Source organism: Saccostrea cucullata, unplaced genomic scaffold (assembly GCF_032062105.1).
Source record: "Saccostrea cucullata isolate Sc308-1 unplaced genomic scaffold, CSIRO_AGI_Scuc_v1 ctg11242, whole genome shotgun sequence".
In the NCBI taxonomy this organism is placed as follows: domain Eukaryota; kingdom Metazoa; phylum Mollusca; class Bivalvia; order Ostreida; family Ostreidae; genus Saccostrea; species Saccostrea cuccullata.
The window spans coordinates 7,724-21,507 of NW_026923384.1; the positions used below are offsets into that span (position 1 = coordinate 7,724).

Genomic DNA, 13,784 nt, shown 5'->3' on the forward strand with positions numbered 1-13,784 from the left:
TATGCTGGCTTGATTTGTATGTACAATTATACGAGATATGCATTTTGATATCAAATTATGTTTATTTTAAATTTATGCCTGTGAATTCTTTTTTTTAAATTAATTTTGCTGCAATTTTTTATTACTACAAGTAGAATTTATATATGTAGAAAAAAAGGGAATAAGGGAAACTGAGGGTGGGGGAGGAGGTTACACCAAATGGAATGGAGGGTTCTGAACGACTCAGAATAACCTATTGTATTTTGATCTGATAAATGCATTTTTTTTTTACAGATTCATAATGAGGACAAAAACCATGGCAGTGCTTTTGTTGGCCGTCATTTTGACAGAGCTTTCTGTCGTAGAAGGTTGGTGGGGAGGTAGTCGAGAGAGTAAATCGAGTAGTGGAGGGAGTAAATCGAGTAATGGAGGGAGTAAACCGAGTAGTGGAGGGAATAAACCGAGTAGAGGAGGGAGTAAACCAAGTACGAGAGGGAGTAAACCGAGAAGCGGACCAAGTAAACCAGGTGTGGGAGAAAGGTTCAGTTCGGCAGTAAAAGCTGGTTTTAATAGCGCTAAAGAGACATTCCAAAAGGCCAAAGAGAAGGCGAAAGCTGCGGCTGACTTCACAAAACAGGCGGTTCAAGGAGCCGGAGACATGAAGAAGGCGTACAGGTTAGAATAAATATGTTCTAACAATGTAAGTAAGATAATTTTTTTGGTCGAGAAAATGTGGAATGAAACTAAGTTCAAAACATTTTTGAAAGAAAAACTTTTAAATACAAAGACTATCACTTTCACTCCATTTTCTACAAAAGGTTCTGTAAGTTTAAAATCTTTTTTATTCAAAGTTTCTTCAAAATGAAAACGCACTCGTACATTGTACGTACATGTGTAGTTTTAAGTGATTAGAACATGTATTAGAAAGGATTTTTTTAAAGAAAGGAGGTCAGAATCAGATGTAGACAACAAAATAGGAAATTTCGGGGAAAAAAAATATTGATTCTCTGTTATTTATATAGTCATAGAGATACTAGTGTATGGATAATTATATACGTACTGATAAAAACAATATATTTACTATGGACTGTTTTGTACGTCAGAAAATCTCATGACTTTATTACGAATGCACATCAATGTTAAACTTGTTTTATCAAAAAAGAAACTGTTCAAAAAATAGTCAACAGAAAAAAAGGTAATGACATAAATATGAGAAAGTCTCACATTATTAAAGTGACATGAGGAAAGCTAACTGGAAGAATTCAGACAAGTACTTCCATGCACGTGGTAACTATGACGCCGCCAAAAGAGGACCCGGAGGTGCATGGGCAGCAAAGGTCATCAGGTAAGGCAAACCGATATGCAGCATGATAAAACAGTATCCCAATAATTCATTAATCTGTCTGTACACATAATTTCTAATGCGTTTTTCTTTAATTGTGATTAGTGATGCTAGGGAAAGTTACCAAAGCGGATTGAGTGGCCAAGGACCAGAAGACACGGCTGCTGACCAAGCGGCCAACGAATGGGGCCGAAAAGGTGGAGACCCGAACAAATACCGACCCAAAGGACTGCCAGACAAATATAGATAAAGATAGAAGAATCCTCAAGACACAAAGCTCAATTTTTACTAAGTTTTTGAGTTTCTATGGCTGGAATAAAACTGATATTTTCTTTAACCTTTAATTATGTCTTTATGATTAATTTCTAAGAAGCAACAGTATCAGTAGCAATATTTTAAGAGCTCTTCCTAAAAGGAATTGATATTTTATCTGTAAGTCTTGGCATTTACATGTAAATAGTCTCAACATTTCCCAAAACTCTCTAATGAAAATATGTCTTGCCTTAAACTTATATCAGGCAAAAATTGGTTTTAAAATACCTCTAAGTTAAAAATGACAATTTTGTATTTGTCTAGCATCTCATTCTATACTTTGGAGTAATGAAGAAGAATGTCGTTGTCGTTGACGATTTGTAAAAACCAAACGATTGGATGCCGTGGTATCATGATAAAAAATTAAAAAAAAAAAAAACACCCAAAAACTATTCAAATGTTAACATAGAAACACAGAGCTATGAAGCAATAAGTTCATTCATTTATTTTGATTACACAAACATTAAAACTTGAAACCAATAGCATGTGTAGATTAGAATGTAACTAAATAATAAAGAAATATCCTTGTTATATATTTTAAGGTTTCCTCACAACTTCCCAGGTCCTACGCCCAGTCGTGGTTTCACGTCCACTGATGTTATGTGGATTATTAACATAATATACATGAATGATTCATTAGTTTCTATCGCTGTAAAAACTGTATATGTTTCTATCTTTTTCCAGTTCACATATTTCAATTTATTTCTAGTTCACATTTCAATGCAACAGGAATGCAATTTTAAAATTTATAAGTGCAATATAAATTTTGAATATATACTTTAAAAACTTCCAAAAGTATACTTAGTACACTAGAAATAGATCTTTGCCATAGAAAATTTTAGTTTTTGTGCATACTGGTATATGTTTTCAAATTTTCCAAATTTATGCAGGTAATTCCTTGATTCAAATCTAAATCTGACTAGGTGTCAGGGTCTTCTTTTATATATTTATATATATAGTTATATAGTTGTCAATTTCCTCCTCTGTAACGATGGCAACCGAAATACCTAGCAAGCAAAGAATTTTGCAGGAATTTTGTTTTTAGCCCCAAGCTATAATAATGAGAAGAGTTTCATCAAATCGATGATTATTTTTGTTTTAATGAATAATTAAGTACGGAAAACGGCTTTGAAAAGGTTTAACTTTGGTAAAGAGAGAATTCTAAAAATTTCACATTTGGTAACGTTATAAATGACGTTTAACGTCACGTAAACGAAACGTAAAACTAACTCATATCAGTGAGCGACTTTGTAAAAATAAGCATGAAGGTATAAATGCATACTAAAAAGTTTTAACTCCATGGGTTTATATAGTTAAAGTACCCACACCTTTTCTGCATGTTGGAGTAAATGGAAATCTTCAGTAAATGACACAATTTAAAAAAAAAATGAAAGCATTATTGAAAAAAAAAACAAAAAACTAATTACATTATTTGCATGTAAGTAAAGATCAGTGATTACTGTTCTCTAATACTTCATCATCTTAGAAAATCTTAATACTATTTCTTTCTCGATGAATTCTTGTTGGAAAAGAAGTATCAACATGTCTATATATAAAATCAAACAGTAAAAATCCATTTTATTTTTTCAGTTTAGAGCTCTTTTATATTCATTTCTTTGTTCAAGGTTAAAAAAATAAAAAGAAACTGGAAGTTTAATGAGTAGAAATGTTTATTACGTAGCGTGAAAAACGCTCATGTCAAATACATGCACACACAAAAAGTATTCTTTACCATATTAATTTACTCTCTTTAAAGTTGTTAAAATTGCAGGTATAAAATCAATTCTAAAAATATCTATACGCCATGGGATATCCATATATTATGCTTGGATATCAATTTAGTGTGTTAACACGCTTAAATTTACGCATTCCAGGATATTTTCATTTTCCTCCTCCGTTAGGTGAAGAATTTCGCTTTGTATAGATACATTTTGGCAGATGTACAATACAGATGCACTTGGAACCATGGCTACCGGGCGATTTATCAGCTTATAGTCCAAGATCGAGTTTTCATTTTTAGCAAAATATTTTCCGCTGATGACTGTTGACCCAGCAACAAACGATCCACCCCACTTGTCTGATTTGGCTTTCCGTAAAGTTTTACTCTTCGATGTGGCTTGTAAAAGGTAAAAGTCGTTGTCATCATCCCCTGTGCACAGTACAGCAAACACTGTTCCCTCAGTAATAAGATCCGAGAGTGTTTCTTCTTCGGGATATTCCTCCTCCGAAATGTCAGAATCCTGATCTGTGGACTCGCTATTCAATTTCATTTTTATTTCTTTGGAAAGTCCAACTTGAGGTAAATTTTTACACTTCTCCCCTTCTAGACAACTGTCACAGTAACATGACATGTTACGCAATATGATTTTCCCATCTTTAGATGTTTCTGCTCGATGTACGGCTCGAATTCCTTTAATTGGCTGAAAGTTCTCTTCAAACCTCTGGATTTCGTCAACATATCGAAATATTCTTCTTTTGCAAGCATGGGATCGAGGTGTCCTGAGATTAGCCTCTGCAAAATTAAATAGATCAAGCGCAGGTCTTATCTGAGCTTTCCCGAGGATAACGGCCATATCAGCTTGGTTCTTAAGCAAACCTCCAGCTGCATCCTGTGGTCCTTTACCATGGCTACTTTCAAAATAATTTCGTATTATTTTCTGGTATCCAAGCTCGTCAACGGAATGAACGAGATTTCCCAAACAGTTCCTGCTTTTATATTGGCTTTGACACCCGTCGCAGAACTCGTGCATTGTAGACAGAGGGTAGTTGATGGACTGCAAATATTCAGATATGAACCTCTGAACACACTTTACAAAATGATGGTCGTGCTTTTCGTCAGGAGAAATAAGAAAAAAATGTTCACAAATAATGCACGGGTCATCGGGGGTGCTTGATAGTTGATACACCGTCAACTTCTAAAATAGCATGTCTATAAATCAGGGAAATGTGAATGGAAACCTCAGTTCGTTGAAAATAGTTTGACTGTATTTCAACCCTCTCAGTACATCTGTAATTTTCCGAAAAATCATGAACAGTTAAACATTCGTTTTCCGGCAAGTTTTCGGCAAGATTTTTCAGTTGATCAGTTTGCCATTTGGCCCTGACATGATGACCTGGAAAAAAATCCAAAACCTTCTTAAAATACTTGATCATCTCACCGGACTTTGTAACTTTGTCCACCAATGTCAATTTCTTCTTGGTACCATTTTTTGTTTTAATTTTATTAAAAAAAAAAATTAAATTTTTTCCAATTAACATCTGGCGAGTCGTCAGACATATCTAATTCAGCGTCACAAAATTTCAGCAAATGAACACCGCATTTTTCACAGCTTCTTTCTAAACAGTCCTTCAAATGTAAATCTTCACCCTCCGTATGACACATCGTGTCTTCACATAATTCTGAAATTGTTCTGTAAACCTTACATGTGTTTTCGTCCAGCAACCCATCGTTTGCCAATTGATTTCTACGTGCTTTGAAAGCATTGAACAAAAACTTGCTCTCTAGATGATACCTGCAGCAGCATGTTGTTCTATCCTTTTTCCTTGCAGATCGGACAAAATATGGCTTACATTTTTCAAATGTTCTCTGTGAAATCTTAATTTCAGGGTAATGTTGATTAAAGGACATGAACAGTTCACTTTGTGTTTTTTCTAGAATTTGAATAGCATGGCTACAGTAAGTTTTTGGAGCTATTCGGACACGCTTGACATCAGTTTTATTTCCAGTGTGTCGCGAATTTTCGGGTAGACACCAAAAATCATACACTGTTTTTTGTACTTCTTCAGTTAGTTTATCTGACCTTGTTTTCCTTTTTGTAAACTCAAAGGATGATTCTTCTGAATGCAGAACTCGTTGTCGGATTCGAACACCCTTTGAGATCCTTCTAACAGGCATTCCGAGTTTTCTCGCAAGGTCAACTTTGGCCCTTGATTTTTGAACTAATGGTCCTGATACAGATGCAGCTAAAATGTCCACGGCTTCCCGCGACTTATCGCTCCGCTTAAATTTCACCGAATTCAAGAACGATTTCACATCCTGTATAACAGATTCATTCATTTCCAATTTTTTGCGTTCTTCCGGTGATGGTACAACCTTTCTACGCTGTAGTTCCTTGACCGTGGGTGATTTCTTTGAGGACAAGTACGCCTTTACTGTTGCAATTCGTTTTACAGGTGTCCTGGGAAGTGCTTCCTTTAACCTTCTTATTGCTCGGGATTTACTCATTTTATTTTGAAATATTTGTTGTTCCTCTTGTGTGATTGTGTTGTGTGAGTATTTTTTTCTTTTCTCGCCATCGTCTTTGTTTCTCTGTGTTTTTCCTGCGTCTTTCTTCCTTCTTTGATTTTTCTTGAATCTGTTTACTCTTAAGGGCTGTCCTACTTTTCCGCTTTCTTTCTGCAGCTTGTCTTTTTTCACTTTCTTCCTCTTTTTTCCGAGCAAGCATCTCTCTTTGCTGCCTCTTCTTTACAGCCGCTGTAGATTGAGACAACTCTTTTGCTGGTCTCAATAATTTTTGTTTTTGTTTCCATTTTCTCTTTTGTTCTCTGCGTATTTCTTCTCTCTTTTCTTTGATCGTTAAATGTGACATACCTGTAAAAATTACATGATAGAGATTTTACATTTATAGGTAAAAAAATTATAAGGAACGATAAAAATAGATATCAAACAATATATTTATACATATGCCATCTAATAAGGAATGAAGTTTGAATTTATTAATGAATGTTTCATAGACAATATAATGCCCGGGATGGGGTGGGGGTGTCCTCTTTCTAGGTACATGTAAAACAAAATCATTTAAGATTATCTCCTGAAAGGGGGGGAGGGGGTACTTTTCGATCAGTTTTGTCCAGGGTTTCTCTTTCAGTTCAGGAATATGCAATTTACAAATTTAGAAAGAAAGGTTATTTTTACTATTTATTTATTCTTTAAAAATCAAGAAAGGGTGTCATTTTCAATTTCAATGTACATGTATAATAATCCGTCCTATCGAATCCAGACAGTCGTAGGCACATCTGGTGTGGATTGTAAGAGGGTCTAAGTAGAATTCACTTCGAAATATTTTAAAGCAAAAGACAATACGAGAGAGAGAGAGAGAGAGAGAGAGAGAGAGAGAGAGATTATCCTCCCTATACTAGTGTTTTTGAGTGATAATAATGTACTTTATTTCTACAAGATTTTTTGTTCTCGCCGAATTTTTCTATCCTAATATTGTTTGATTTGTCACCTTTTTATCCCCCTCCCTAAACTTTTAAAAACCAATTGTGTATCTCTGTATATATGGTAGTGAATCAAAAAGGACGGAAGCGTTGCGGCTAGCAATTCAACATTGATAGGACCCTTTCCTCTTTTTCTTAAAACACAGGAGATGAATTAGTATAGGCCTTAGTTTTGTCGACAGGAAAAATTGGGCTGCGTTCTATATTGAATTTTTGAATTGATTACCTCTTTTGAATGCAATACATGAAAATTTTTGATTCGCTCCCTTCACATTGTCTATGACAACTTTATACAATGACCCTTTTCATTTGCTACTATTCAGCAGAAACATACACTTTTGATCTAATATGTACAAAATCGTATTTTATTTAGATAGCAAAAATTTAATTTTCGGTAGTTGAATTCGATATGACGGCAATTGGCAATCTAAAAATTATGCAAACCATGTATTTTTCTCAGTTTTAAAATTTTAAAGGTTTGTCCCATATCGTTATCTGTTTATCATTATGCTATAACATTTGCGTCATTCTAAGGACGAATCCAGAGGAAGTGCTCTGGACCCCCCCCCCTCCCTGGAAAAAGACACCACCAATATTTAACCAAAAAAAAACCTTCACTTGAGAAAGGAAGAAATATACTTTCATAAAAATGAGTATGCGCTGATAAAATAGTAAGTCTAAAAACTCAAAAAAGAAAAAAAAGGAAAGGGGAATGTAAATGGGATGGGGACTGTAAAAACTGTCTACGCAGTCGGAATGTGAATTAATTCCCTCTACTTCCTTTTATTTCGTGCCCCCCCCCCATCTTTTAAATACAAATTTCTGGGTTTAACAATTAATATGTTGACGTGTCTTAATTAAGATGAATCCAAACCGTTAACATCAGCATTTTTTCGTAGCGAGACGTCATAAGTGCAGATCACGTCAAAATCCCGTAGATGAGACAAATTAGTAGACCAATTAAAATTCTTCATTAATTCATTGAATATCAATGTAATCGCAAAGCAAAGAAACAGGAAAGTCTAATACAGTTATATTTTCTCAGACAAAAAAGATTTTTTTGAAAACTTCTCAAGTGTTTGAGATAATTGCTCTCAAAGAGTAGGCGTTCAATACTATATCATTTAAAACTACAGAGAAAACGTTAGAAACACTGTCGAGGACATTTGAGTAGACAGAGTTTCAGTTAGAGTTTCGTATCATGTTTTGAGGCAAAACATGTTTTTGAACCAATAAACAAAATGCATAGCAGGATATTATAGACCATAAGTACAACAATAAGAATCCAAATATAAATAAGTCTTGTATACTTGGACTAAATAGGGCTTGTTCATATTATCAGACGCCATGATTCCGTCAAATATTTCCTGTGACGGACAAGTAAAAACATGCAGAAATCCTCATTAGCTATTTTTATGCATTGAAATTCGTAAAATAATGTGTTAGCAGATACTTGATACACTCCTTTCAAAATTAAATTGCATATTTTAAAAGAAAAGTTAACGACGGACTAAAAAAATCAAACAATATGGGTAATATGGAATCAAAATGTAAAAAAAAAAAAAAAACATGGCGTGACATAAGGGCTTTATATGGTATGATTTTCAAATAAATGCTAAAATGTTTATATAGAATTTAAAAATCAACAAAAAAAAATTCCATGAACTCTTGTAAGCATCTTTTTTGGATATATATTTGTGTAAATTAAATTTCCAATATTTTAAAAATATATAACACATTTCCATAAACACCCTTACCTGAATCGACTTTGAATTTACCCCCTGTTTTTTTTCCGCAGTCTACCATGTATCTTCTTGCGTTTACGGAAAAATTATCTCAAATCTAACGAATTTTACGTCAAATTACCTATGATGTCATAAAGACGATTCTTTTTTCCGCCGACTGATGTAAAAACTATCAATATTACAATTTTATAAATCGCTCATATATGTATATAGATTTTGGGGGTATGCCTCAAATGTTACCTGTCTACATGGGTATTTATGTATAAATGTCAAAGGTTTTGATATCTTAATGTAAATAAAATAAAAAATAATGACATATTTCCGAGTTTTAAAGATTTTCTAATTTATTTTGAAGCAGAATACCCAATAGATACTATTTATTTACACTATTATAGAGTAATGCATGTCAATATTCTCTATAGAAGGAAAATCAATAGAAAGCGTCACCAATACCGTGCGTAACGTCATCGCAATTTTAAAAAAGTTTGTGGTTGGTTAAATCGAGTATTCTATGATTTTTTTCTAAACTGTTTAAAAATTTTCGATTATCTAAATGAATAAATAACCGAAATTAAAATAAAACCTAATCAATAATCATACGATAATCATTTATTTTGTCACTATCACATACAGCTGTCAATCCCCTTCTGGTTAAAACGAATATGCTTTATCATCAGTTACATGTGAATCAAAAGTTCAATCCAGCTTAGTTTGTCAACAACCCTGACAAACACTACTGAGGAATGTTTTGTCCTGCAATCAAAAAGTCTTGATTTTTTAAAAACTTCTAGTATCTTTTAAAATATCTACACACTTGCTTTATTTTAAATAAAATAACGGATTCAATCTGCCTCATTCGGCTCTCCGGAGCATCTAATTGTATTGTAATTTTATCTGAAATAAAACTTTTTCTGCTTTTGCCTAATTCATCTACATGAATCATGGAAACATATAATTCTATCTGCATGAATAATGGAAACAAATAAATTCAATTTTTATGTAAAAATAAATACATTTAAGATTTTTACAAAAACAAGATGTATTTTTGAAAGACTGATGGCCCCGTATCGCAGCTTATGGCGAGATCAAGATGAAAATTATTGCAACGTTGACATGCCATACAAATAAATATTCTTTTATTAAATTAATAGCACTGACATTTCAGAGCTTCAAATCGTTGTTAAAATAAGAAAAAAATACAAAAGTTATGAAAAATAGACCTATTATGCATTTAAACTTAGCTCTCTCACCGACCTCCATATTATTTGTATCATGGTACGTAGCCAATTGCTGTGAAAACCGAAATTCAACATTGAAATCTAGTTTGCTAACCAACTTATGATACTGTGCTCTTCCCTGTGCACAAGGAGGTCGTAAACCCGACTAGACAATCAGGAGGCATATTTCACTTTACTTTAAAAAAGATGTCCAAGAAAGGCTGATATTATATTTTGATTCTCTGGTGAGTGATAACAAATGAATGTAAAATGGCAAAGAATGAAATGAAGATAAAGTACATAAAATTTACGTAATTAAACTTTTAATAAATAACCACATCTTTTTGTCACAAAATATAGAATTAAAATCACCTTTACATGAATGGGACAAAATCTTTGCTGCCACTCTATTATTACTTTTGTATGACTGGCCGGTTAGCACTACATAAAATCAGATGATATCTTGTTCTTCCTTATTGGATTTCGGCGCCGAAGTACAAAAAAAGGAAGTTAATTGGTTTTTGAAATATCTCTGAGGAGGTCATCAACATCATATAAAGTAATGAACTAAGTACATAGCGTTATGTAATCCTTTGTGTTTTTAGTACATTACAGTGTATATAACATAATAGATTTGGATATTTAAAACCTGTACATTAAGTCACCTGTCCCCGTACGTTAAGTTAAAAAAAACCTCTCAATTCTTAACTTAATCGATAGTTTTTGTAAACTTAATGTACAATTATAGGTAACTTAATGAACAGGTTTAAATGTTGCAAAAAACACATAAAATGCAATATATTTTCTGAATTTCATTAGTGATAAAACAGGCAATCAAATGATTTTTTTATGTAATACACAATTATGCATAGATATCAAACATTGGTGTATGAAATGTTCAACAGTATATCATCTTTGGAAAAGACAAATCCAATGCAATCAAGACACATATGTAATATCCTGATGCATAATAATTTTAGAACATCCACATCCAGAAATTTCTTTTTTAATAAACAAACGTCTAATCCTCTTCACAACATTTGTACATGAATGCTGGATATTATAGATCCATTCCATGAATATATCCAACAAATAAAAACATATCCAAAAGCAATTTAATTTTAAATGAGAAAGGCATATTTCCTGATGAAGTGATAATCTCACTAGATGCACTGCAGTCAGAATCATTTTTGGGACAGGGATCACAAATTTTCTTTTTTTTTCATACACTTTCCATCATCTGAATCCCCATATTTCCATGAATTATTTCATTTACCTTATGTTGCTTTTCATTGTTGTTTCAATTGTAGGATCAAACTGTAATGGATTTGTGGCCTATTTTTCTCTGTTATTAGTTGTTCTTCAATCTCAGCTTCATTGTCACTGTCCATTAAGTTAAACAATGCAGCTATTGTTTTTACCTCTCACTTTCTGTACAATCAAGTGTGTTACATGTCAAATATATAATCATCACCTGGGACAGTTAAGTAAGTTAACAATAGAGAAAATGTTTTAAGTAGGATAAAGTCCTCAACTGTCCATTCTGTGAGAGAAAAAAACTATTCTCGGCCCTTCGGACCTCGAACAGTTCTTTCTCTCGCAGAATGGACAGTTTTCGGACTTTCTCCTTTACGTAGCTACAAATTACTTTTTTGTCTTCCAGGATTCTTATTTTTTCTAAATGGTACATCGCTCTGAAACTGTTCTGTTTGAAGTGTAAATCGAGGATTGATATTAATGGAAACGTCTAAGTGCACTATTCAATATTTAAAATCAAAACTAAGATGTCTCCAAGGTGAATAACTTAAACTGCATAATTTTTTGAAGAAAAAAAAACAAATCTTTGAATCTATCTTTCCTTTCAGTTTCATAATGAGGAACATTACAGTTGCAGTGCTTTTAATATCACTTTCCTGACTAAGCAAACTTTAGCAATATTAAGGACTACGGGGGTGTTTTTCCGCAAACGGTTGCTATAGACAGGCTGCTCAAGGCTTCGCCGATATGTGGAGAGCGTATAAGTAAGTGTAATTGTGTTATTATAAGGAACCGCCGATATGTGGAGAGCGTCTAGGTAAGAGTGTCTTTATAAGTTCATAACGTACAAGTGAGTGTAATTGTGTGTTTATAAGGAACCGACATGTTCAGAGCGTACAAGTCAGTGTAATAATGTTTTTAGCCTATGTAGGGAGCATATGGGTAGCGTTATCGTGCCTTCATTTTTGAAGTGCGTTTTGTGCAGTTTGAAGCAAAAATCTAAGATATACTAGTATTCTTTAAAGGAAATGTGACCTGCTCTATTAAATCCAAATTTTATCCCCAACAGTGGCAATGAAAATTAAATTTGAAATATGAATATACAGTATACAGCAACGAGCAACCACCTGTTTCATATTCAAAAGTGCCCCCCCCCCCAAAAAAAAATATTAAAGGCATCTAAGTTGCCTAATATATTTAGGCGCCAATTGGCTCCTATTTAAAGAAACAGTCGTCATTGCAAATGTTTTAGTCGCCAGGCAAATATATGTAGCAACTGTTCCTTTGCAAAGCGCTCGGCACCTTGGTGAGACCTTAACCGAGGTCCTGTGTCACGACTGATATTGGCACAAGACTGATCCCCCTCACTCGATGTCCCCTGAGTCCTGAGCATAGATCCAAATTTGCAGCTTTTGCCCGGTATTTGGTGACGTCTTTAAATGAGTGAATTTTTTTCGAATGGAACGGGAAAAAACATACAGTAAGTCGATCAATCCGAAAGACCGGTCGCAATGGAAATTGAACCTGCAACGATTTTTTGGATGTTTTATGGCCTTTCGGACAGGCCTTTCCCTCAATATACAGTCGTTTGGCCAGTTCCGAATAATAATTTATTTAAGAGCTGATTATTGATTAATTCAAAGTTGTAAAAATAGATTGATACCTGTGGTAAGAAGGCTTATTTATGAGTGTTTGAAGTTTTGTTTTTTTGCAGCCAGTTCGGTTTCGTTATCGCACTTGAAACAGTCTTCATACTTTTACAGGGCAAAAGGTCTTAATCACCGTCACGCGTAAGTCTGTACAAAAACTCTGTAGAGACATCAATTTTTCACATAAAACAACATCCCAGGTATCAAAAGTAAGTTTGATATGTACTCTAACAAATACTAAAAACATGTCCAAAATAAATATTTAGAACACTGGAAGATATCGGAATATTTTCATGTTGTCATTTTACTAGTTCCGAATACCCATTTTTAAACTGTTATAAATTCATTCTTCGTTGTTTTCTTCATTGTAAATGTGACTTATTATACCCCACTTGAAAAACGGGAGTAGGGGGTATAAAAATTATAAACTATTCTGAAAAGAGAGAATTAAATAAATTAAATCAACTGGATTAAAAGTAGCAGGGAAGCTGAATAATTTATAATTTTTTCAAATCCTTTTTTTTAAATTTCGATCATCCAAATGCATATACATGTATAAACGATAATTATGAAATGATACACAATCAATAATCATTTATTTTGTCTCTATAGCAAACAGTTGCGATTCCCCTTCTGGTTAAAACGAATATGCTTTGTCATCAGTTACATAACATTTGAATCAAAAGTTCCCTTCAATCTACCAAAAACTCTGACAAAAAATACTGAGGAAGGTTTGATCTTGCAACCAAAAGACTCGATTTTTTGAAAACTACTGGTATTTTTTTTAATCTACACACTTGCTTTATTTGATTCAATCTGTCTCTTCCTGGGCATATTCGAGGCAAAAAGAGTAAAAATTTTAATAAGGAAGGATATTTTTACCAGATTTTTTAGAGGAATTATATCCCCCTTTTCCATTTACTTTTGATAATTAATCACAGTAAACAATGTACTTGAAAGGTTACTAAAATGAGAGAATTATGCCATAAAAATATTGTATTCTACATAAAGTATTTTCATAGTTTTAATGAGCAGGAAGACTAGTAAGTAATAGATACTTGGT

At 33.3% G+C, this 13,784-nt stretch overlaps 1 protein-coding gene across 2 annotated transcripts; it reads left to right on the forward strand.

Moving 5' to 3' along the window:
- Positions 1-267: 267 nt before the first annotated feature.
- On the forward strand, positions 268-1,665 carry LOC134263886 (serum amyloid A-5 protein-like). 2 transcript variants are annotated; one of them, XM_062746247.1, is made up of 4 exons: positions 281-464; positions 507-654; positions 1,214-1,324; positions 1,427-1,665. In XM_062746247.1, exons 1-4 carry the CDS (start codon positions 281-283, stop codon positions 1,569-1,571), a joined length of 588 nt encoding a protein of 195 aa, XP_062602231.1. In that variant the 3' UTR covers positions 1,572-1,665. The 2 variants fall into 2 exon arrangements, with proteins under 2 accessions (XP_062602230.1, XP_062602231.1); XM_062746246.1 differs by having other exon boundaries at positions 268-654.
- Positions 1,666-13,784: the final 12,119 nt, after the last annotated feature.